Source organism: Carcharodon carcharias, chromosome 6, assembly GCF_017639515.1.
Source record: "Carcharodon carcharias isolate sCarCar2 chromosome 6, sCarCar2.pri, whole genome shotgun sequence".
In the NCBI taxonomy this organism is placed as follows: domain Eukaryota; kingdom Metazoa; phylum Chordata; class Chondrichthyes; order Lamniformes; family Lamnidae; genus Carcharodon; species Carcharodon carcharias.
In genome coordinates, this window is record NC_054472.1 from 44,344,664 (window position 1) to 44,371,800 (window position 27,137).

General features: G+C 43.3%; 1 protein-coding gene across 12 annotated transcripts in view; it reads right to left on the minus strand.

Annotated features, from left to right (window-relative positions):
• The window catches only part of LOC121279192 (protein ITPRID1-like), a 301,605-nt gene that overhangs the window by 84,902 nt on the left and 189,566 nt on the right, over positions 1-27,137 (minus strand). For all 12 annotated transcript variants that reach the window (XM_041190206.1, XM_041190202.1, XM_041190209.1 and 9 more), the window contains 2 exons: positions 11,567-11,694; positions 2,371-2,482 (listed from right to left, as the gene is read on the minus strand). In XM_041190206.1, coding sequence (XP_041046140.1) covers positions 2,371-2,482; positions 11,567-11,694 — 240 coding nt within the window. The remainder of the gene's footprint in view (positions 1-2,370; positions 2,483-11,566; positions 11,695-27,137) is intronic.

Sequence of the window (27,137 nt, forward strand, 5' to 3'; positions counted from 1 at the left end):
TGGACGTGGACTGCTTCAATATCTGAGGAGTCGCGAATGGTGCTGAGCTTTATACAATCATCAGCAAACATCCCCACTTCTGACCTTATGATGGAAGGAAGGTCATTGATGAAGCAATTGAAGATGATTGGACCTAAGACAGCTCCCTTAGCAATTCCTGCAGTGATGTCCTGGGATTGAGATGATTGACCTCCAACAACCACAACCATCTTCCTTTGTGCTAGGTATGACTCCAACCAGCAGAGAATCCCCCTGATTCTCATTGACTTCAGTTTTGTTGGAGCTCATTGATGCCACATTTGGTCAAATGTTGCCTTGCTATCAAGGGCAGCCACCCTCAATCTCACCTCTGGGGTTAAGGTCTTTTGTCCATGTTTGGCTGTAATGAAGTCAGGAACCAAGTGACCCTGGCAGAACCCAAACTGAGCATCAGTGAGCAGGTTATTGCTGTGTAAATGCCGCTTGATAGCACTTTTGATGACACCTTCCTTCACCTTGCTGATGATCAAGAGGAGACTGCCGGTGAGGTAATTGGTCAGATTAGAATTGTCCCACTGGTGGGATCACTGAGCTCTGCATATTGCATGCTGATTCTGCTGTTTGGCATGCAAGGAGTCTTGTGTTCTAGCTTCACCAGGTTGACATCTCATTTTTTTCTTAGATATGCCTGGTGCTGCTCCCGGCATGTCCTCCTGCACTCTTCGTTGAACCAGGGTAGATCCCCCAGCTTGATGGTAATGGTAGAATGAGGGATGTGCCAGGACATAAGGTTGCAGATTGTGATTGAAAACAATTCTGCGGCTGTTGATGGTTCATAGCGCCTCATAGATTCCCAGGTTTGAGCTGCTAGATCTGTTCTGAATTTATCCCATTGATCATGGTGGTAGAACCACACAACACCATGGCGGTTATGCTCAGTGTGAAAAGGGGATTTCACCTCCACAAGGACTGTGCACCAACACTCCTACCTATGTTATGCATAATGAGGCTTGGCTGAGAGCCCAGGCATCCATTAGTCAGTTTAGACAGGTGCACCCAAGGGAAAACATTGCTTGCTTTACAGCTTTTTCTCTTAGATCTATTTTCTCAATTGCTAAATATTTATTTTCACAAGATAAAAATATGTCAAGTGTTTGTAGTTTCTGCTATTGATACTTTAAAGGTTTAGCTGATGAACACTTTTATAGGGCTGTAGTAAGAGCATTTTTTAAAGACAGTTATGAACGAATGACTGCTTTTTAAAGCTTTTCCACACATACCATTGTTATTTCCATGTTCATTGGTTCTTTACAGAGTATATACTGGGTGAATGACATGGAAATGCCATAGGTTGGTATGGAGGGAAAGAGGGGTCATTAGGGGTGGGTGGAGGGGCACAAGTTGGCATGGTGGTATGAGGGGCCATTGAAGGTGGGCGGAGGGGCATAGGTTGAGATGGAGCATATGTGGGGCCATGAAGCCATGGGAGGATGGGTAGAAGGTCATGAGTTGTCATAGATGAGGTATGGGAAGTGTGTGTAGGATGAGGGGGTGTGAGGGGTGAGGGCTAGGGGCCCTGATTTTATATAAAACAACTGGGACGAAGTCCCAGAGTACCAAGATGGGCCTTTTAACTAGCCCGCCTTGGCGCTCGGTTGCCCCTGTGGCTGCCCCTGAATTGCGTCTGTGGGCAGTATCCTGATTTCCAGTTAGCACCCTCCCCCGTGAAATGAAAATCCTGCTTTTGCAGGCACTTTCTCTCAAGGCAGGCACAGCGAGCCGGGAAATTTCTTGATTATCGCTACCCACCTCTAAGATGAAAATCCTGTCCTATATCTTTTGTCATCCAGTGAACACCAGCTTTGGATGCCCTGCCTTTCCTCCTCATAGGAATCTATCTAGTCTGTACCTGAAAGGTCACTTTTTTGAAGATGGCTGCAATTTTTACCTGCCAATTTTTGGTTCAGATCCACCTGGGCCTGATCCTTTTTCAACTCACTGAAATCAGCTCTCCTCCAGCTGAATATTTTCACATCTGTTTGTTTTTTATCCTTTTCCATAACTGCTCTAAACCTGCAGATTCCAATTAATGCTGAAATGTATTTTTTTTAGAACATTTCAAAGAACAATTAATTGGATCATTGAAATTTCCTTTGATGATAATTATTTAACTATCTCAGCACGTGATTAAAAAGCAAATACTAAATTTGACTGACGTGTTCTGATTTCACCCACTCTTTTATTTTGTATTATTTACTTCCAAGAAACTGGAATGTTTGCAAAGCATTTCATTTTCAATAAACTAAGTAGGAAATAGCTCAAATATGAATCAAATCAAGCTGGTAAGTTTTGTAATTGAAGGAAATATGCTTCGTCTTATATTAAAATTACCATTCCCATTCCTTCTCCAAGTTGCCGAGACCGATCCTCAAGCTGAACCTCCAACTCTGTAACTTCTTGACGTACTGCTCGACGTAGTGTCTGCAGTCGTTTCACATCCTCTCTGTCAGAACACAAATATTAATTAAATAAGCACAAGGCCAATGATACAGTAAACACAGTTTTTTTTAAAGAAAAACATACTTGAGGTGTGAATGACATTGACAAGGCTGCATTTATTTCCTATCATTATTGTGTAGGCAACTGAATTAAGTTTCTGGACCATTTCAGACAACTGGATCACTTCAGAGGGCATTGAGGTAACTACATAGTCAGGAATAGGCCAAATAGGTAGGCCTCGCAGGTTTCCTTCCCTGAAGGACATTAGTGAATCAAGTGGGTTTTTGCTGACTATTTGCCAGATTGAGAAGTAATATTTTTTCTGCTACAAGCCACAAATGATCAGATTTACAATTGCTATGGTTAGATTGGATCTTATATCCTTGTGATCACTAATCCAGTCCAATAGCCACCTCATTACCTCAATGGCAAGGGTATTTATATGATGGGCCACAAAATTAGCATATCTCGATCACTAGTGAGTTTAACAATAACTTGTGAAGTGGTTAACTCCTCGGGCCAGATTTTCATTTCCCGATAGAGGTGGAAATAGGGTCGGGAAAGCAAAACAATTTGGGATTTTTGGCTGCAAATTCCAATTTGCTGTGCCTTTCCAAACCAGCATTATTTTTGTGTTGCCTTTTCGCAGATTGGGAAGGCCTCGAGTGCGAATCCTGCACACACCTCTTCTGAGATTGGGGTTAAAATTGTGAGGGCGATAGAAAGTTGGAATTTCCTTCCCCACACCATTTGTGTGTTGGTGTGGGTTTTAGAAGCACTAAAAAATCTTGCCAGATTTGAGGGTTCATGACCACTGAGCGAAGTCTACTGAGGAGTCTGGAACATTCTTCCAAGCAAGTGTTAAATGTTTAGATACCTTCAAATATCACTATCAGCTGCTGTATGTAATGTAATTGTATTTTTACTGCAGTGATTAATCATAGGCTCTCTCCTGCAAAGATAAGTTGACCATCACATTGACAACCATTATGTATGTGTTGATATGCATTACGGTACTTTAGAAAAATGTGTTTGGAAACTTGCTTGGCATGTTTCAGTTTGAGATTTAAGTGTCCAGATATTTTTTACTTTGAAAAAAATGGCCCTGCTGTTGAAAGTACAAAATAAAATCAACTGCTCCACTCCATTGATTAACAGGCAATCTCCCTCAAAATGGAAATGAAACAGCATCAGCAACTATAAAAAATGGTCATCTGGTTTTTCAGTCTCACTGGACTCTAATTTACATTTCCCAGGGACTATTTTGATAGTTATGGGGAGACAGTGGCATAGTCATACCGTCACTAGACTAATGCACTGGGGACATGGGTACAAACCCACCAAGAAATTTAAATTCCATTAATAAATCTGGAATTTAGTGATCATCACAGTAATGATGACCATGACAATTATCAATTGTTGAAAAAACCCATCTGATTCACTAATGGAACGGAATCTACTGTCCTTACCCAGTCTGACTTACATGTGACTCCAGACCCACAGCAATGTGGTTACTGCTCTCTGAAGTACTCTATTCAAGAGCAATTAGGGATGGGCAACAAATGCTAGCCTTGCCAGTGATGCACTTATCCCATGAAAGAGTAGAGAAAAAAATGTTGGGGCTATTATGCTTTGCTGAGTTTTGTCTCATGAGGGGGAGCTACATTTCCATTTTGATTTGCAATTTTAATGGGTTTTTAAAGTATTATCTGTCTTTGATGTGGTGAGTGGACAAATGTTTCTTTTTACAACAGATTGACCATTTGAGATAATTAATATTCTTTGAGTGGTTTCTATGAATGAGAGTTTTTTCAGTAAGAAGTGTCTTTGAATATGACAGCTCTGTAGATTGTTAGGAGTTTATTTTTTTAATGTCCATTTCAAAGACATTCTGTGGTCTCCCCATAGTGGATACTGGATGAGAGGCTATGGAGGATGCATGGGGACATGGGGTGTGTATGAGGGGGCATGGAGGTTTGAAGGGGCTTAGGGTGGCATGGGGAAATGTGGGGGGCATGGATGGGGCATGGGCCAGGTCGAGATGTGAGATATCAGGGCTAGGGAGCATAATAACTATGCTGGAGAGTTGGGAGTTAATATCCCAGTCAATCTAGGCGTGTCTTCTAAGCAGCCTGGAGACTCGAAAACCAAAACCCTGCTCACCCATGTGAGTCAAAAATATGGTGAGTATGGGCAGAGGTGACGGGCTCAGGTTTCCAAACTCAGGAAATGGCCTGATTCGCATTTGACAAGCCCAAAGTGAAAATCCAACCCTTCATCTCTGAGCCAAAATTTGAATTCAGTCCAGGATAATGAGCAGGAGGCCTCCTCCCCATACATTCTGAGAGAAAAAAATTATTCAGTTTTGTTTGAATGCAAATTCAGATTGTAAAAATGTTCACAATTAGACAATAATTGCCTATGTTGCCTAAAGAGTTCACAAAGAAATTGCATGGGATAATGGTGCATTGAGACAGAAGCCAGGGGCTTCAAGTTGCAGGCTGTGGACCAAGTCATTCCTCAAGCCTTTATCAGCTCATGAGTAACTTGAGACACAGCATGTGGTAAGTGTAACATATTCGGGAGAAACAGGTGACTTTCCCAAAGTATTGGGGTTTTCCTCATCTCATGTCTGGGAATAGTCTAAATTAATTGATCGATATCGATTGTTATGCTTATTCAGCAACTTAATTATTGTTATTTTGTACGACTACCAGGATTGTAGAAGCAGTGCAGATGGATTTTTAGTTGAGCAATTCCTATACTCCTATCATCCATTAGTTCCTTTCACCTTTCTGTGGAAAGCTGCTTTCGACTTTAGCTCAGTCTTATTTCTTTTAACTTCCTGGACATTGAGAAATGAAAAGGCTACACTCTGATTGGCAGCCTTTTTTTTTCACTCAGAAGATGGTGAATTTTTGGAATTCTCTAGCCCAGGGAGCTATGGATTCTATATCATTGAGCATATTTAAGGTTAGGATTGATTGAACTGTGGATTCTAAGGGAAATTAAAAGTAGAGGGGAAATGGAAAAGATCAGCTATGATCTTACTGATCAGCAAAGCAGGCGTGAGAGGCCATATGGCCTACTCACACTCCTATCTCTTATGTTCATTTTTCACACAAATCCTTCAGATTTGGGAATTTTAAAGGGCTGTCAATGTGTAACAATAAGATTCGTCTTTGAGTGTACGAAGTAGCAAGCTATTTTTCACACACAATCATTATGAACACATCTTAATTATTTCAAAATGAAAAGAAAACAAGTAGTATGCGATGGAGTAAGTGAATTTTCAAATCCAGAGACATACAGTAGATAATTTTTTAACCTACTTATCGATGATGCTATGAACATGTTAACTTGAAGCAAATTTCAATTTTAAGAGAAAGCTCAAATAATACTCTGTTATTGAAAACGGATATAAGACAAACTTGAAAATTAAAGATCAGTTAGCCTAGCATCTGTAGAAAAGAACACCCTTGAAACTATTTCAATGTTCATCTGGAGACATAAAGATCAAAAGGAGTAGTCACTGAGTGTTTAGATGCAATAAGCCCTGCTTCACAGAGATCCTAGAATTTTTTTGAGGTGTAACTAAAGACTCATGCAATTATTGATAAATTAATTTGTGGGATTAAAAATTGGATTGGTAATAGGGTGCAAAAGTCATCATAAATTAAAGGGCATGTTTGGGGGTTAATGATGACTGGAATGTTGTGGTCACTGCTTTAAGTTTACCATGCACAAATAAATTGGAAGAGAGGGCTCCTTGTAGTTCGAAGATATTTTCTGATATCAAGTTATGTGTCCAGGTGACAAATATAAGCGTTTTAAGCAGCATTTGGACAGATCTGGAAATGGATGGGCTGAGGGGTAAAGCAAAGAGAGGTTGAGCCATTTAGACCAGAATGGCCCCAACAAAAGTGCCCATTCTGCGCTGAGTTAGCTGTTTTCAGTTGGATTTGATGGTAAGCGTTCTACAATGGACTTCAGAAACCCAGGTTTAGCAAAAGAAAATCAGCCAGGATTTAGCCCTCTGATCATTGACCAATGATGGCTGCTGGAAGTGCATGTGTACTGACATTGCACAGTGGGAACAAATCTGAGCCCAGTAGTTTGTTAGCCTTGCTCATACTGTTACACCTCATAACTGAAGAATGGCAACTTGGGCAAGAAATCTTTAGGCAGCTGTGCTCTAGCAAGGAGTTAACACCTCCAGGAAAGAAGTGGTGAGAAAATTAAAGAGGATTAACAGAAAAAAGGGTTTATGCCAATTAAGCAGATGGTCTAATGAATGGCAGATGGATTTAAGCTTTAGATCAGTGATTACATTCTCAGCTAGATTTACTAACTATGTTGACATACTCCTGGAGATTTGATCATGAGGCATTTGATCACATGGCATTCAATCATGTGACAGCACATGATGCTTAATCACATCACATTTGATGATGTCACCTGGTTGCAAAAATTATTGCGTTTATATGAGTTGTTGAGTGTTTCAGTATCACTAAGCCTCAAATAAAATATTTGACTTTTTGGTTTATAGTGAGCTGAATAACATAAGTTATAAAACAAATAAAGAACATAAAAGAATAGGAAAAATTAAAGATAAGTAATACTTAAATCAAAAATTACTTCTGCAATGTTTCTACAGCTATCAATCCTAATGAGATACCATGTAAATATGACTGATTCAACAAAAATATCATTGCTATAAGTAACTTACAACTAAAATTTTCCTTATAATTTTATGACTTTTTATAATATACAGCAAGCTAGAAATATGAAACCAAAACCAAATCTGTTTCAATTCACTGATCCCTAAATCTAGTTTCAAAGAGCTCAGTCTTATCTCACAGAGAGAAATACTAAAGCTGCCTGTCTCCAGGAGCAAAACACATTCTAGAACAGTACACATCATAGGCTGACATGAATTCTCCCTCATTCCAGTTTCTGTTGCTTTCCCTCTGGGTCCCCCTGTGGTATTCCCCTCTATCTCTCCCTCACTCAATTGCTCTCTCAGGACACCTTTCCAGGTGATTTTTCACGACTCCAATGCTATCCTCACAACTGGCAAGGAAGTGGTATTTCCGAATAATGAGAGCACCAGTAGGGCTCAGAAAATTCAGTTTGATTGCACAATAGCCTGGATACTGTACAAGTACAAATCATGCAAACAAAGACCATTTCACCTGGGCCACTAGAAGCAGCACAAAGGAGACTAAGCGCCCATTCTGATAAACACCTACTGAAAGCAAGACAAGTGGGAGCCCTATTGTTGGATGCTAAATCAGAATCCATGCTGACACTTCCATGCGGAATTTAGAAAGAGCTGCACAGTTGAAGGTGTCATTTTTCAAATGAGACATTAAGCTCAGGCCCTATCTGCCATTATGGATGTAAACAATCCCGTGGCATTATTTTGAAGAAAGATTCTGGGCAATGCTTCTCCCTCAACCAACATTACATAGAATTTACAGCACATAAACAGACCATTCAGCTCAACCACTACACATGACCCTTCTCCCACCCTATTTACTTAATCTCCCTCTATCAACATATGCTTCTATTCCTTTCTGCCACATGCTAGTTTTCCCTTAAACACAATTAAAGAAACTGACTATCTGATCATTATCTCACTGCTATTTCTGGGACCTTGCTGTGCGCAAATTGGCTGCTGCATTTCCTACAATATATATCAGTTACACTTCAACATTATTGTAAATTAGTTGTAAAGTGCTTTGGGATGCCCTGAGAACATGAAAGGGACTTTATAAATGCAAGTTCTTTCATCCTTTCAGAGAAATACAAGGTAATGCACATTGAAACAAGAAACAACTTCTGTATGGAGAAGGGATGTCCGTTGAGCAATTAGAGAATAAATTTGGATGTGATTATTGACAATTCATCTTTAAAAATATTAAGAGAAACAGATAAGGTAGCTGGAGAAAAAACAATTTCTGCTGGTTGGGGTATCCAGGACGAAGGGGCATAATACAAAAATTAGAACAAGACTTATCAGGAACAAAATTTGGAAACAGTTCTACATACAAAGGGCGATCGAAGTTTGGAACTCTTCCGCAAGCAGAAATTGATGCTCAATCAATTAATTTTAAATCTGAGAATGATAGATTTTAGTGAACTAAAGTTATTTAGAGAAAGTGCAAAGGTGGATTTATGGAGTTAGGTCACAGATCAGCCATGATCTTATTGAATGGTGGAAAAGACTGGAGGAACTGTTCCTATGTTTATTGAAAGGTTCCAGTTAATATGAAGATGTAATCATCAAAACTAATCAAATAATAAGATACATCTAACGGCTATTTGACTACAAGTTAAAGTAATTTATTTTAACTATATATAAAAATACAAAAAGGAACTCATGACATTCTTTAATCACCAAGGTATCCACTGTCTACAAGGCATAACTCAGGACTGTAATGGAATACTCTCCACTCGCCTGGACACGTACAGCTCCAACAACACTCAAGAAGCTTGGGACACCATCCAGGACAAAACACCCCACTTGATTGGCACTCATCCACCACCTTCTACATTTATACCCTCCATGATCAATGCACAGTAGCAGCAGTATGTACCATCTACAAGATGCACTGCAATAACTCAACAAGGCTCCTTCAACAGCACCTTCCAAATCTGTGGCCTCTACAACCTTTAGGATATCCTGACACCAGGAAAAAAAATGCTTTGCCTCTTGAGTTGTTGGCTTCTTTCCAATAACAAATGTGCTTTCTCTGTTGGTTGCTTCATGCACTGTTGCAATAAAGACTGACTAAAGGCTGTACCAGTGGTGACTTGAAATGTAATGCACTGAAGATTTTCATAATAACAGACCTATTGATCCATGTGGTGGTATTTCTTTCCATACCTGGGTTACCTCCAGACTCGACCATTCCAATAGCTTCCCACTCTCTATGAACTTCAGCTTATATGAAACTCTGATGCCCATCTAACTCCCATCAAATCCCACTCACGTATCACCTCTGTCTTTGCTGACCTACACTGTGTGGCACACAAATCCTCAAACTTGTTTTCAAACCTCTTCATGGCCTCTACATTGGAGAGACCAAATGCAAACTGGGCGACCGCTTTGCAGAACACCTGCGGTCTGTCCGCAAGAACGACCCAAACCTCCCTGTCGCTTGCCATTTTAACACTCCACCCTGCTCTCTTGCCCATATGTCTGTCCTTGGCTTGCTGCATTGTCCCAGTGAAGCTCAACGCAAACTGGAGGAACAGTACCTCATCTAATGACTAGGCACTTTACAGCCTTCCAGACTGAATATTGAATTCAACAACTTTAGATCTTGAACTCCCTCCTCCATCCCCACCCCCTTTCTGTTTCTTCCCCCTCCCTTTTGTTTTTGTTTTTTCCAATAATTTATATAGATTTTTCTTTTCCCACCTATTTCCATTATTTTTAAATCTATGCCTTTTATGCCCTGTTAGTCTTATTCCACCCCACCCCCACTAGAGCTGTACCTTGTGTGTCCTGCCATCCATTCTTAATTAGCACATTCATTTAGATAATATCACCACCTTCAACACCTCTTTGTTCTTTTGTCTGTGACATCTTTTGATTATCTGCTCCTATCACTGCTTGCTTGTCCCTACAACCACAACCGCCCCCCCCCCCCCCAACTTCTCTCCCCCCACACCTTAAACCAGCTTATACTTCACCCCTCTCCTAATTTTACTCAGTTCTGCTGAAGGGTCATGAGGACTCGAAATGTCAACTTTTTTCTTCTCTGCTGATGCTGCCAGACCTGCTGAGTTTTTCCAGGTAATTCTGTTTTAGTTTTGGATTTCCAGCATCTGCAGTTTTTTGTTTTTATCTCTTCATAGCCTTGTTGCAGTAACCTCTTCCAGCCCTAAATTCCTTTGAGATCTTTATGCACTTCGAATTCTGGCTTCTTGTGCATCCCCATTTTTCATCATCCCATGCCGTAGCCGTGCCTTCAGCTGTCCTAAATTCTAGGATTCCCTCCCTAAACCTCTCTCCCCTTCTCTATCTCTCTCTCCTCCATTAAAACTTTCCTTAACATGGTTCAGTTGATAGCACTCTTGCCTCTGAGACACAAGGTTCTGGTTTCAAGTCCCACTCCAAGGCTTGAGCACAAAATCAAGGCTGACACTCCATTGCAGTACCAAGGGAGCACTGCACTTTTGGAAGGTGCCGCTTTTTGGGTGAGATGTTAAATCGCGGTCCCATCTGCCCGCTGGTGGGTGTAAAAGATCCCATGGCACTATTTCAAAGAAGAGCAGGGAGTTATTCACAGTGTCCTGGTCAATATCTATCCCTCAATCAACATCATAAAAACCAGATTATCTGGTCAGGATCACATTGCTGTTTGTTGGAGTTTGCTATGTGCAAATTGGCTGTCACGTTTCCTACATTACAACAGTGACTACACTTCAAAATTACTCCATTGGCTCCAAAGTGCTTTAAGATATTCAGTGATCCAGAGAAGCACTATATAAATGCAAATCTGTCTTTCCTTTTTAAAATCTGCCTCTTTCATCAAACTTTTGGTCATCTGTCATAACAATCTCTCTCTGTGGGCCAGTGTGAAATGTTATTTAATAACCACTGCTGTGATACACATTAGAGGACACTTAACAGTGTTAAAGACCCTTTAAAAAATACTAGTGGTTGTTGTTAGCAGCAGCAATATTAATTTTATCCAGAGCTTGATGTGATGAAAGCACAAATTGGAAACTTGCGCATGGGAATAAGTATCTACAATTTGTCTGTTCTTGCTTTTGGGAGTACTGATATAACCTTTGAGTACAAAGGACAGTTGGAAGTCACTTGAACTCTGTTCTTAGTTTATCATATCACCTGAACTTGTTAAAATGCCACCGCCCTTTTGTGACAAACCTGTTTGGCAAATCTCTATTTCACTTGTTTATAAGCACACAATGAGATGATATTAATTATATTTACTTGCTTAATAGTCATATTAGTACTTTTGCCTCTCCCCAAATAACGGCTTTACCAAACAGTCAGCGATGATAGAATGGCACCCTTAATATGCCAGTGTTCATGAAGACCTACACCTACCTCTCGTCTTCAGTTAGAACACTGTAGACTGAAGCCTGCTGTTCAATGATGTCCTGTTCTAGGTCCACTAACCTGTTCCGAAAACCCTGTAGAGATTTCTTCATGGTCTCAATTTCTTGTATGGCATGCTAGGAATTTTAAAGGAGAAACAGTTTGATGAGCTGTGGCATTGTCACAGAATGCAACGTAAGCTAACCATTGCTTAAAGTTATGGAATGGCAAATGTATTTTTAGTAACTGGATCAACTGGTAGAACTGTAAATAAATGCAAAAGCTTAGCTGTATCACTTACACCTGTCAGATTTCTCAGAAACTGCTCAAATTTCTTAATTTTGCTTTTTGCCTTCTAAATGTGCTCCAGGTCCCAAGCCTGTGACCCATTAGCACCAAGTTCAAATTCCTGAAGGTCAATTGCATTCTGCAATTCAGTGCAACCATCCATTTCCAGCAACCTTAATTACAAGGAATACAGGATATTTTACATTTTAGCAATGCTAGTACAGTTTCATATGTTGGGAATAGAAATATGGAATTTTGAGGTAGAAGACAATATGCCTGATTTGTGACCAGTCTTAATTTCCATCCATGAAAACCCTGAGAGTTGTGAATCAGATTCACTGACCTTTGCAGCCAAATTTGTAAAATGCACTATCATTAAACAATGCTTTGTGCCCAACAGCAACCTTATTCAATTGACCCCAGCAGCATAAAGATTCAGAAAAGCAGCAGTGAACTGTGGGAACTTTGACTGACTGCAAATATTGTCTTGGTGCCTTGCTCAGAAGTGGAATAAAAGATGGTTTCCTAGCTGATAAAGAAGGGAATCATCTAGAAAATATTTATCAGCTTTTTCTAATTAGAGGTATATTTTGTATTTCAAAACTGTGTTACTGTTTAAAATCATACCTAACAAACCAGGAAATGCTGACAAACAACCTTGAAACAAAACTGACACACCCCCTAAAAAAAACTGACAATATCAAAAGACATAATGCAGCTGAAAAATATTTTAAAGGCCCCTGATCAAGGCTACTTCTCCAAGGCAACCTAATATATTAAATAATGTCCATTATTATATTGGATTTCAGGAATTTTAGGAAAATTCACAGTTGCTCTGTGAAAATTAAAGCTAGGAGACACATGATAGTAGCCAAATACTGCAAATGTTGCAAATCTGAAAAAGCTGAAAATGGTGGTGAACATATTCAGCAGATTACTCAGCATCTGTGGGGAGACTGTTAACCTTTCAGAGTCTTAATAAAGACTCTGGCCCAAATTTTCGTGAAGATGGAGGGCTTTGGATCTTAGCCAAAATGGGACCGGAGCCTCGAATCCAGAAGTCTAAACCCCATATCCAGCATCCATTATTTTAACCTGGGTTGGGAGAACAGGGCCGGGACATCTTTCACAATTCCATGGTTCATGGAGGCAAAAATGCAGCTGCCTTCACTCAACCAATTTTTGCCACCCAGGTTTCTGAAACATGACTCGTGGGCTACACAAATTTGAGGAAAATGTTTAAACCTACCAGAGATCTTTGAAAAGGTCATGTACCCACTTGGAGAGATCGGGTACCTCTTGGGATTGTTAAAGATAGACAGTAATGTGCATAAATGGTTGATAAAGTCTGTGGAACTGTCTAGCTGTCAAGTCATTTAAATCCCCTGCTCTTTAAATCATGAATAAAGCCAGCCTGCTGTGTCCAGTTGAAAAAAAATGCTGCTTGCAATTTCAAAAGCTGTTTGTTGACATAAGCCTGAGGACTCTCTTCATAGCATTAGTACTGCTTGACTGCTTCCACAACCTATCATTATCACTGTTGGGGAGGTGGTGGGGGTGGGGGGGAGGGAGCGGGCTAGCGGGGGAGGGGGCTAGCAGGGAAGGGGACTGCTGGAAGTTCACAGTTTGATTGACAGCTCCAAATAGTTATAAAGGGATTAGAAGGGATTAGCTGTCTTTAGTGCGGGACTATGAATACAATTGTTTTTGTATATAAGTGGTTAAGTACTTGAAGGGATTTAAATGTATCGAATGGGCTTTTATCAATGAGAGTATCTTTTATATAATGAAGTAATGTAATAGATACTTAGAACTTTATTTTATTTCATCTCAGCATTGCTCCGGAGATCTATCCATGGTGGATACTGAATGAGTCGGCTTGAAGCAGGCAAGGGCAAATGATGTGGAGTGGAGGGGCATAAGTTGGCATGAAGTTAGCATAGTGCCTATAAGGGGCCATGGGGTAGGTTGTGGGTCATGGGTTGGCATAGGTTGACGCTAAGTGGTATAGGAGCTATAAGGAGCCATAGGGATGGTAGAGGAGCATAGGTTGGCATGGAGGGTATGAGGGGCTATGGGGGTAGGTAAAGGGGCATTGATTCACATGGAGGGTATGAGGGGCCTTGGAGATGTGTGTGGTGGGTATCAAGTGACACTTGTTGACATGGATGGGGCATGGGGAGTGTACAGGAGTGAGAGGGTGTGTGAGGGGCGAGGGCTAGAGGGTCTTCCAGCCTTGGCACTTGGCAGCCTCTGTAGCTGTCCAGCACAGTTTCTGGGGATGGTGGGCCCAACTCCAGTGAACAATCACCCCAGGAACAAAAATCTAGCTGTTTGGTGAAGTTTCTCCCAATTTGGGTTTGAAGAGTAAAGATTATTTCCGACTCTGGGCAACCGACTCAGGGTCAAAAATTCAGGGTCTTCGTAAACTTATTTGTTCTCTGATAGAGGCTCACTGATCAGCTGTGTGTTTCAATCATTTTCTGTTTTGTTTTCCAACAGCCTTCTGCATGACATATGAAAGGAGATAGTCATGATAGGAGTGCAATTGCTCATGAACTCATCTTGATTTAAGCTACTATTGCCCCCAATGCAGTGTAACCTTTTGAGACGATCCATGACTGGAATTCCAGAAAGGAAAATTTGTAATTTCTTTAAAATATCTGTGGGTGTCTGTAATTATTTTTAAGAACGTATGAAAATGACTTCTAGGGGAATAATTTTCTGGTCGGTGAGCAGGGGCAGGGCCCGCTCGTCGATGCGTAAAATGACGCACGGTGATGTTGGGTGGATGCCCCGACGTCACCGCGTGTCATTTAGATTGTCAGTTTGACGGGCACGTAGCCACATTGGCTGTGCACCCGCCGAATTGTCAAAGGTCTATAAGGCCATTAAGAAAGTAATTAAAGTTGTTAAGAATGCTCCCCGTCCAACCTTAAGCTTGGCGGGCAGACAAAGAGCCCAGGCGGCCTTCGCATTTTTCATGAAACCTCATCCACAGGCGGGATTTTAATTAAATAAATATTTTTGAAAAAAATGAACGGATATGTCCCAGCTCATGTAACAGTTTCACATAAGAGGACATGCCCATAAATTTTTTTTTACCTTTATTAAATTTTTCAGAACTTGAACTAATCACCTCCATGCCTCAGGGAGATTTCTGTGCTCTTTCGTGCACATGCGTGAAAGAGCGCAGGCCCCGACTCAGGGAATCCCCCTGACCACACAGAGAGTGCACAGCACTTCCAGGTGTATGTCACGCCCACATAAAATGGCAGCGTGCACCCGACTGGGGCACCAATCAGGTTCGCGTTTGCTCCCGCCCACCCCCACACAACCCCCTTCAATGGGGGGAAAATTCAGCCCTAAGAATTTGCATCATTGTAATTTTCTGGATAATAAGAAATACTGATCCATGTGACCTGGCAACTCGTGACCAGGAAGCAATACCAGCAGGAAGGAAGTTAAGAAAAAGCTATGTAGCCAGACACAGAGAAGAAAGACAAAGAAGTTACTGCTATAACGAACTGGGGTGCCAATTGTAATGTAATGAGTTATATTGGATATTGGGTTGTTGATAGGTTAATACAGGAAGTGATGCAACATCACATGATTTGGTGTCTTATACAGCCTCGTGGAAGATGTAAGCCAGAGAAGTGGGATGTGTTCCGATAAAGCTCCTGTTTCATTTACCTCTGCAGACTCATTAAGTATTTTGTATTAGTCTAACAATAACAATAATATTGTATGGTTGAAGCACATGAAAAATAGTTATGGGAAGTCTCTACCATTGTCTGAAAGATTTGAGAAGGTCAGTGACCTCAACCAAAGCAGAAGCATGGCCGAAAGGGTGTCGGAGATTTGCCAGATATCACACAGTATCGAGCCTGCTGCAAAGACGAGCTGGTCAGTGTGGTGTCATATGCGATGGGTGACTGTGTGGATTATATCCTTGTCGCATAGAGTATTAATGTGCAGAAACACTTGTATAATCAAGTATTCAAAGCACTTGATACATACTCCAATCTGAGGCCATTGTCGAGCAGGCTAAATTTAACAAACATACCCAATGGCAAGGATATTGATGCATTCATAAATTACCTGTATAAACTTGCAGAGGACTGTGAGTATAGCAGTTTGAGAGATGAACTTATGAGAAATAGAATCTTTGTGGGAGTGTTACCTTTTTTGACCACTTGCAGTCAAGAGATGATCTAACCTTAGCAAAGGCAATTCAACTGAGTTCAACTGAGGTCAAGAAATAGAATTAAGCTGTGGTTCGAGGTGACTGAGAACCCTATCTCAATAGCAGCTGACTCTCAGAGTATGTCAAATTTTAAAAAAGGAAAAGCTGTCATAAAAAAGCAGGGGAGACAGGAAGAGCATAGAGGAAGTCCAAGGTAACTGTAATTGGTGTGGCAGGGAAAAAGACAGGCATGAAAATTGCCCTGCCAAAGAGGCTGGGTGCCATTTATGTGGAAACATGAGCCATTTCCAGGCTGTCTGCCATAGCAAGAAGCCTGTACAGAATACACACAAAGGAAGGCCTTCGGAAGGAGGCAAGACCTATGAAGTAGATGATATCCATGATATTGAGATGCTTTTCCTTGGAGATATCTGGGAACCAAGCAGAAGCTACTGGAGTGCTGATATTCTTTTAGAGGGAAATAAGTAAATTAGGCACAGGTGCAGCAGTTTTGGTTCTTTCTGATGCTGAACCGTGGTTGCAGAGAAGCTCTGTTCAGCTATCTTGCAAAATATACTATATGGGCCGGGAGGGATTCAAGGTCATAGGAGAACTGAACACAATCTTCCAATATAGAGAGAAAGTAATCACAGAAACATTGCATGTGACTCAGAACTAGAATTTCTCACTTTTGAGCAGGAAGTCCTGTACCGACTTGCATCTGACTAAAGAGTAGAGGAACTGGAAAGCTGAGAAGGATCAGCCCAAAAACCTTCAGAACTGAATTCCCACAGTTGTTTGCTGGACTAGGAGAATGAAGACAGCATACCATGTAACTCTACATCCAGAAATAAAGCCAATGCACCTGTTTACACTCAGAAAAGTTCCTCTTCCATCTTGCCAAAAGTAAAGAAATTGACTCTATGTTGAAGCAGGCGGTTATTTCACCTATGATAGAACCAACAAGCTGGTGTTTGAAAATGGTCCCAATGCCAAAACCCAAAGGATCTATCAGAATTTGCATAGATTGTAAACAGCGGAACACAAAATTCATCCTATATCACCTGTGGTCATGACCTTACCTAAATTATGAATGAGTTCAATATTCACAATGCTAGATGTAAACAATGGCTTTAGGCAACAACCTCTCGATGAAGAGTCTTTGTTGCTTACAACCTTCAATTCTCTGTTTGGGAGGTTTTACTTAACAAGCTACACTTTGGCATCACATCAGTGCCAGAAATCTTTCAAAGGACAATGTCAAGTCTCCTGGAAAGGCTGGATGGAGTTATATGTCACATGGATGATGTCCTGAGCCATGGTTCCACTCAGATAGAACATGACACTAGAGTGCGAGCTGTGCTGTGATGCCAGGAGGAAGCTGGACTTTCACTCTACAACAAATGTGAATTCTTGCAGCCAATTGTTAAGTTCCTTGGGCATTTTATGGATGTATCTGGTGGCGGAGTTGATCCACAGAAGACAAGAGTAATCAATGAGTCTCCAGCTCCTCAGAATATGACTGAGCTCCAGAAATTAATGGGTATGGTAAACCAAGTTGGAAAGTTCTTGCCCAACCTAGTCAGTGAGCCACTATGTCAGCTGTTGCAACAGGATAATACATGGTGCTGGGAGGTGCTGGGTGATGGAGGTGTAGAGGGATTGGATGTCCATATTGAAGAGGAATTGATTAGAGCCAGGAAACTGGGAACCACTGAAGTGACAGAGGGCATCGGAAGAGTTGCAGATGTTGGTGGGAAGAGACTCTATAAGGGGAGAAAAAATGGAGTTCAAATACAAAGAAATAAGCACAAGGGGCAGGAAGAGGTTGAAAAAAATGGGTCAACTGCGGCTGTCTTGTTTATGGATTTTGAGAAGGAGGTAGAAGTGGGTTGTTCGGTGTTGGGGAACTGAGGTTGTACTCTCAATTCCAACCCTAACATTGTCATCAAACCTGTGGACAAGGATGATGCTGTTGTTGTCTGGTGTACTGATCTCTACCTAGCAGAGGTTGAATGCAAATACTCCACTCTATCACAGACTTCCTTCTTCTTTATGCTCCCTCCCCCTTCTATAGTCTTTAAAACTCTCACATTTCTTTAGTTCTGATGAAAGGTCACTGGCCTAAAGCATTGGGCAGAATTTTCCATTTATGAAGCTAAGCAGGGTGGCAGGCAGGTTCCGTGGCATATTTCCCGTTGGTTGGAATGGCAGGAAATTGTGCTCTATTCCATGCTCTGGAAGCTCATTAATTATGCACAGGTGAGAATTTCTACGAATCACATAGTGGGTTAGGAGTCGCTTTGTTCACCCTGCCATTACCTAATAGGGTCAAAGATCTGGGCGCCATATCTAACTGCCACCTGAGCACACACATTTCATTCTCTCCAGCCCAGATGTCTCCAGGAGACCTTTAGAGATATCTGCGCGGCAGAAGAAGAAGGATGCACCCCACTTCTGCCCCAACACGCTCCAGGCTTTGATCCAAGGAGTGAGGCAGCATAGGGATGTCCTATACCTCAGGCACAGCTCCAAAAAGCACACCAGCCTCACATCTCTGGCCTGGGAGGTCATAGCAGAGGAGGTCAGCACAGCTGGCCACCAAACCCGTAACACCATCCAGAGCAGGAAGAGGATGATTGAGCTTATCCGCTCCGCCAGGGTAAGTCCACCTTCAACATCAAACTCTGATCATGGCATCATGTACTCTAAGGGCTGCTATCTTCAGGGATCTCACACAGTCATTAGAGGGCGACACATATGACCGCTGATGTCTCATGGAAACTTTCACATCATCACCATCTCATCTATCATGCAGCTCATACTCCATCCTCAGTGTCTTGAGGATGACTCACCACACACAGGAGTCATGCACATTTTCCAACCTCAGCTCCATACCTTCTCATCATAGAATCACAGAATTACACAGTGCAGAAGAGGCCCTTCGGCCCATCGAATCTGCACCAACATGTGAGAAACACCTGATCTACCTACCTAATCCCATTTACCAGTACTTGGCCCATAGCCTTGAATGTTATGACGTGCAAGTACTCATCCAGGCACTTTTTAAAGGATGTGAGGCAACCCGCCTCCACCACCCTCCCAGGCAGCACATTCCAGACCATCACCACCCTCTGGGTAAAAAAGTTTTTCCTCACATCCCCCCTAAACCTCCTGCCCTTCACCTTGAACTTGTGTTCCCTTGTGACTGACCCTTCAACCAAGGGGAACAGCTGTTCTCTACCCACCCTGTCCATGTCCCTCATAATCTTGTACACCTCAGTCAGGTCCCCCCTCAGTCTTCTGTGCTCCAATGAAAGCAACCCAAGTCTATCCAACCTCTCTTCATAACTTAAATGTTTCATCCCAGGCAATGTCCTAGTGAATCTCCTCTGCACCCACTCCAGTGCAATCACATCCTTCCTATAATGTGGCAACCAGAGCTGCACACAGTACTCCAGCTGTGGCCTCACCAAGGTTCTATACAACTCCAACATGACCTCCCTACTTTTATAATCTATGCCTAGATTGATAAAGGCAAGTGTCCCATATGCCTTTTTCACCACCCCAATAATATGCCCTTCCACCTTCAGAGATCTATGGACACAAACGCCAAGGTCCCTTTGTTCCTCAGAACTTCCTAGTGTCATGCCATTCATTGAATACTTCCTTGTCAAATTACTCCTTCCAAAGTGTATTACCTCACACTTTTCAGAGTTAAATTCCATCTGCCACTTATCTGCCCATTTGACCATCCCATCTATATCTTCTTGTAACCCAAGACATTCAATCTCACTGTTAACCACCTGGCCAATCTTTGTGTCATCCGCAAACTAATCCTACTCTCAACATAGTCATCTATGTCGTTTATATAAATGACAAATAATAGGGGACTCAGCACAGATCCCTGTGGTATGCCACTGGACATTTGCTTCCAGTCACTAAAGCAGCCTCCTGTCATCACCCCCTGTCTCCTACAACTAAGCCAATTTTGAATCCACCTTATCAAATTATCCTGTATCCCATGTGCATTTGCCTTCTTTATAAATCTCCCATGTGGGACCTTGTCAAAGGCTTTGCTGAAATCCATATAAACTACATCAACTGCACGACCCTCATCTATACACCTGATCACCTCCTCAAAAAATTCAATCAAATTTGTTAGGCATGACCGCCTTCTGACAAAGCCATGCTGACTATCCACATTATAGGAAGGATGTGATTGCACTGGAGTGGGTGCAGAGGAGATTCACCAGGACTTGCCTGTCCAAGTGGAGATAGATTCTCTCCTTCAGAATTTTCTCCAATTAGTTTCCCTGCCACTGATGTGAAACTCACTGGCCTGTAGTTCCCTGGCTAATCTCTACAAGCCTTCTTAAATAGCGGAACCACATTAGGTGTTCTCCAGTCCTCTGGCACCTCCCCCATGGCCAGAGAGGGATTAAAAATTTGGGTCAGAGCCCCGCGATCTCCTCCCTTGCCTCCCTCAGCAGGTTGGGACACAAATCATCCGGACCTGGAGATTTGTCCACTTTTAAGCCTGCCAACACCTCCAATATCTTGTCACTCCCTATATCAATTTGCTTAATAACCTCTCAGTCTCTTTCCCCAAGTTCGATACCTTCATCTTCATTCTCTTGGGTGAAGATAGATGTGAAGTAATCATTCAACACCCTAGCGATGTCACCTGGCTCCATCCATAGATTATGGGCCCTACTCTTTCCCCGGTTATCCTCTTCCCATTGACATATTTATAGAATATCTTAGGATTTTCCCCACTTTTACCAGCCAGAACTTTCTCTTATCCCCTCTTTGCTCTCCTAATTGCTTTTTTAAGCTCCACCCTGCACTTTTTGTACTCCACTAATGCCTCCGCTGATTTGCTTCCCTCGTACCTGCTAAAAGCCTCTCTTTTCCTTCTCATCATAACCTGAATATCTCTGGTCATCCATGGTTCTCTGGGCTTGTTACTCCTTCCTATCACCCCAGAGGGAACATGGTCATGTTCCCAGTGATGTTGAGCCTGTACCCTCCCAATTTCATTTTTGAACACCCCCCACTGCTCCTCTGTAGATTTCCCCACAAGTAGCTGTTCCCAGTCTACCTTGGCCAGATCCTGCCTTATTTTACTAAAATTCCCCCAAACCAAAACATTTTTTTGCAACTTGTCTATTTCTTTGTCCATAACAAACTTAAACTGTACCATGTTATGGTCGCTATCTGTAAAATGCTCCCCCACCACCACCTCAACCACCGGCTTCATTCCCCAGAATTAGGTCCAGCACTGCGCCATCCCTTGTTGGACCCTCTACATATTGACCGAAAAAGTTCTCCAGTACACATTTCAAGAAATCCACTCCATCCAAGCCCTTAACACTATGTCTATCCCAATTAATGTTGGGAAAGTTGAAATCACCTAATATAATTACCCTGTTGTTACTGTTGTTACACACCTCTGCAAATTGTGCACATATTTGCTCCTCAATTTCCCGCTGACTATCTGGGGGTCTATAATAAACACCTAACAATGTGGCTGCCCTTTTTTATTCCTAAGCTCTACCCACAAAGCTTCATTCGATGCCCCCTCCAAGATATCATCTCTCTTTACTGCAGTACTCCTTAACTAATAATGCAATGCCTCCTCCTCTTTTATCCCCTCCCCTGTCTCGCCTGAAGATTCTATATCTTGGAATGTTGAGCTACCAATCCTGCCCCTCCATCAACCACGTCTCAGTGATGGCTACTATATCACAATTCCACGTGTCAATCCTCACCTTTATGACATCCATTTTACCTGTAATACTCCTGGCATTAAAGTAAAGGCCATCCAGCCTTGCCTTACTCTCTTGAAACTTAATGCAGCTGTACTCCCTCTGATTTGATTGTTTTACTGTATTATGATGTGTCCCTATTCTGCTAACATTCTGTGTCCTTTCTTATGTCTTCATGCAAGCCAAGATATCCCACAACAGACGGGAAAGGTCCCAGACCAGAGGAGGGGCAGCCAACATGGTACCCCTCTTCAAATTTGAGGAGGATGCCACCGAGCTGGCTGGGGAGGACAGAGATTGTTCCTGTGGGAAAGGGGAGATCGGTGTATCCCAGCAACCTAGTATGCATGATACCTCCATGAGTTCTTCACACCCTGACAATCGCAATGAGTGCCATGCAATCAAATGTAATGCCTGCTCATGAAAGAAAACTACGTTCTCTCTGTTATAGGCACCAGCATATCTAGGCAGACAAGGAGGGCCAACATAAGCCCCAGCCCCCAGACCACCTCGGAGAAGGAAACGGAGGAAGATACCAAGGAAGAACCCTCACTGCGCTCACCCACACCCTCCACCAGCGCAGGGACACATACCTCAGTGGATCATTGCTCTAGATTAGGCTCAGGGTCCCTTGCTGGAGAACATGCCACTGACACATCTCCCCAGCAGTCAGAGGCAGGGACAGCCCAGGTCTCTGGCACTCAAAGGGCTGCTGGAGATCAGCCACCTGCTCAGTCCAAGTCAGATGATGAGCCTCTGCAAGCGGCTGCTGACACAATGCTGGCGATGCAACAACAGGCGGCAGAACATCAGGCAGAGATTCAACAGTCACTCAGCAGACTAGAGCTAACAATGGAGGAGTCCGTCTGCACTCTATCTGATGTTGTGGCTCTGACATGCGAGTGCATCGATGTCACCAAAGGAAAGTTGGCGACCATCATAGAGACCTTGGTCCAGCAGGTTTTGCCAGGTTTGCACTCGGTCCTGGACCCCATGGCCACACACACTTGTGGCAACCAACAGTGTCTAGGCAATGGGGGGCCATGACACCTTGACTTCACTCCAGGTGCCCTTTCTCCTCAAGGAGTCAGGGCGGTGCCCTCGGGCACCCACAGAGAAGAAAAGCATCATCTGGACACCCCGGGAGACTCTACTCAGGACAGTCCAAGCGTATCCAGCCATTCAGAATTCCATCTGCCTGTGATCCCATCTACCCCAGCTGCTCAGGCCAAGGAAGGTGCATCTGTCTCTGAGCAGGAAACCCTTATCAGGCCATGGACCTCCAGGCCTCAGACCACCAGAGGACACCTGTTAAGGTCATCACTGACATCTGGAAGTAGCAGTCAGCAAGCTCCCTCCACCTCTGCCACAGATGTCCGGGCTGGACCCAGGTGTAGTGGTAGGGTTAGGAAAATTAAGAAATATTGAAATCACTTTTAGGTCACTGTGTACAGCCACTGTATAAATATTGCATATCTGTTAATACATTTGATGTTGATGTAAAAGGCTTGGTCAACTGAAGGAATTGTGTTTATTTATATATGTATCCCCTTAATGCAAGGTTTAGCTTTCCTCCCACTCAGTGATGGTCTCCCTATGTGAGATTTATATTCATGTGATGTCAATCTCACTGAAGATAGTTTCTGGACCCTTGTGTGGTGTCAGGGAGATGTGTTAAAATCCTGATAAGAAGTCTGTGCTCAAGGCATTTATAACCCATTTTGCTCATGACGCACCATTGTCTCAGGGTAGCTCAGTAGCCTTGAAGGATTAGCAGCAGTTGTGTCTCCTCAGTCAGATGGCAAAGGACAAGACCTGGATGGGAGTGTGATATCCCCAACCATGTCCTCATCTCACTGGTCACTGTAGTTTCTCATTAATGTAGCGACGACTGTGTCAAGGTAGCGGATGCAGTGTTCTTCACTGTGGTATCGACTTTCACTACCTAGAGCGAGCGCAAACAGGGTGTACCACTAACCTTCTTAGAGATCATGACCTGGAGAATCATGAGGCTGGCAGGTACAAGTTTGAATGCTGAATGTACTCTTGATACGATTGGTTGGAAATCCCTTTCAATGCAATGAAATGACAATAAGGGACAGGAGCAATGTTGCCGTCTCCCCTTGCCTTCACTTTACTCCTCCTGGAATCTGGTGGTAATTAATGTGTCCTGGGCATGTCTTCCATGTCGAGATTCCTTGATAGCATCGTCCCGTAGAGGCTGACCCTCATCTCCCTCTTCAGGTTCCTGGCTGTCCTACTCCTCATCCTCTAAGGAACTCCCTTCCTCCTCCAATTCCCCCTCTGGCAAGAGTCACCCCTTTGCAAGGGTGCAATACACAATGATGATGCAGGGTGCCCTATCTGGAGTGTACTGCAGAGCCCCACATGAACGGTTTAAATATCAGAAAAACACCTTCAGGATGCCAATGGTCTGCTCGATTATAGATCGTGTGGAGCTATGAGCTGCATTGTACCTCTCCTGTGAGGCACTCTGAGGCCACGCATGGGTGTCAAGAGCCGGCGTTTCAGTGGGTATCCCTTATCGCCAAGCAGCCATCCCTGTAGACACTCAGGGCCTTCGAATATCTAAGGCACCTGGGAGAGACTCAAATGTATGAATCATGGGAACTGTCAGGGTACCAGGCACAAATGTGCATTATGTGCTTCCAATGAATGCACACCAGTTGAACATTGATCTAATGAAACCTTTTACAGTTGGTAAACATTAGGGCTGATGCCATGGAGCCCTCAAAGCCATATTGGAGCAGTCAACTGCACTTTGCACTCTAAGGAAGCCTGAAATAGCTGAAAACCCATTGAATCTAGCAGCCTCGCTATCTTCATAGTGCTGTGCCTTGCTGGAGAGGGCATCTTTGACCTTCTTGATACATCCATGTGTGGCGGACTAGGAGATGCCACACAGATCCCTTGTGGATCCCTGGAATGATCCGCAGGCAAAGAAATTGAGTGTGGCGGTGACCTTCAAGGCCATTGGCAGGGGATAGCCTCCCACTCCATGGGGTGTTAGTTCCTCACAAAGAGTATGGCAGATGTGATCCACCAGAACTCAGGACAAGCGCATATGTGCGCAGCATTGCCCATCACTCATCTGCAAATAGGAGAGTCTTCTTCAGCATATCTTTAGTCTGGCAAGTCACCTCCATGGTCTGGGTCTATCCTCCTGTTCCTCATATTGTTGCTATGGCTCCCATGTACCCTGGACCTCAGGCAGGGCCTCCTCCTGAAACTGTGCTCAGCAGCACCTCTCCCTTCTTCTCCTCCTCCATTCTATTAGAACTCTCAGGAAGGCAACATTGAGCCCAGGCTCCATTATAGTTTTGTCCTTCCCTCTGTCAAATGATAGATTCAAGACATTGATGAATAACAGGTAAAAACAGTGAAACTCACAATCTTGTACCAAAAGCAAACGAAATGGTCTCTACTGGCTTGTTGCCTTGTATCTGAGGTGCAAACAGACACACATCCAGGTGACCAAGGTGCCATCCACTCCCCATCTAGAGGTTATGTGCATGGTCACCTTCAGAGGAGGCCCCTCCCAACAGAGCTTCGCATACCCCACCAGCCCCATTATGTTTCCCCCAAATACAGGTTGCAGATGCCTCCCAATTTTTTTATTCATTCATGGGATGTGGCTAGGCCAGCATTTATTGCCCATCCCTAATTGCCCTTGAGAAGTTGGTGGTAAGCTGCCTTCTTGATGCGCTGCAGCCCATGTCATGTAGGTACACCCATAGTGCTGTTTGGGAGGGAGTTCCAGGATTTTGACCCAGCGACAGTAAAGGAACAGCGATATATTTCCAAGTCAGGATGATGAGCGGCTTGGAGGAGAACTTCCAGGTGGTGGTTCCCATCTGTCTGCTGCCCTTGTCCTTCTAGATGGTAGTGGTCATGGGTTTGGAACGTGCTGTCTAAGGAGTTCCTACAGTGCATTTTGTAGATAGTACACACTGCTGCCATTATGTGTTGGTGGTGAAGGGGGTGAATATTTGTGGAAGAGGTGCCAATCAAGTGGGCTGGTTTGTCCTGGATGGTGTCAAGCTTCTTGAGTGTTGTTGGAGCCGCACTCACCCAGGCAAATGGAGAGTATTCCATCACACTCCTGACTTGTGCCTTGTAAATGGCAGACAGGCAGTGGGGAGTTACTCACCATGGAATTCCTAGCCTCTGAACTGCTCTTGTAGCCACAGCATTAATATGGCTAGTTCAGTTCAGTTTCTGGTGAATGGGAACACCCAGGATGTGGAGAAAGTGGGGGATTCAGCAATGATAATGCCATTGAATGTCAAGAGGCATGGTTAGATTCTCTCTTGTTGGAGATGGTCATTGCCTGGCACTTGTGTGGTGCAAACATTACTTGCCACTTGTTAGCCCAAGCCCAGATATTGTCCGGGTCTTGCTGCACTTGGACATGGACTGCTTCGATATCTGAGGAGTCGCAAATGCTCTTGACCTTATGATGGAAGGAAGGTCATTGATGAAGCAGCTGGAGGTGATTGAACCTGGGATACTGCCCTGAGGAACTCCTGCAGCGATGGCCTGGAGCTGAAATGATTGACCTCCAACAACCACAACCATCTTCCTTTGTGCTACAACCAGCAGAGAGTTTTCCCCCTGATTCCCATTGACTCCAATTCTGTTAGGGCTCCTTGATGCTGTACTCGGTCAAATGTTGCCTTGATGTCAAGGGCTTTCACTCTCACCTCGCCTCTGGAGTTCAGCTCTTTTGTTCATGTTTGAACCAAAGCTGCAATGAGGTCAGGAGTTGAGTGGCCCTGGCAGAACCCAAACTGAATGTCAGTGAGCAAGTTATTGCTGAGCAAGTGCGGCTTGATAGCACTGTCAATGACCCCTTCCATTGCATTACTGATGATCGAGAGTAGACTGATGGGGCGGGTATTAGCCGGGTTGGATTTGTCCTGCTTTTTGTGTGCAAGGCTTACCTGAGCAATTTTCCACATTGCCGGATAGATGCCAGTGTTGTAGCCATACTGGAACAGCTTGGCTTGGAATGTGGCAAGTTCTGGAGCACAAGTCTTCAGTACTACTGCCGGAATAATGTCAGGGCCCATAGTCTTTGCCGTATCCAGTGCCTTCAGCCGTTTCTTGAAATCACAATAACCATTACCATTCCATCTGCAGACCAGTGCAGAGCCAGACAAGCCAATGGACATGGACTGTGAAAACGCCCTGCACACCAAACTGTGCATTATCCCAATAAGCATACAGCCCTTGCCCCACCCTGGTGCTGAAGTGCAGCATGCATGCCATGCATAACCCATGCAGCATGGCCTGCTGCACCCCAGAACAGTCT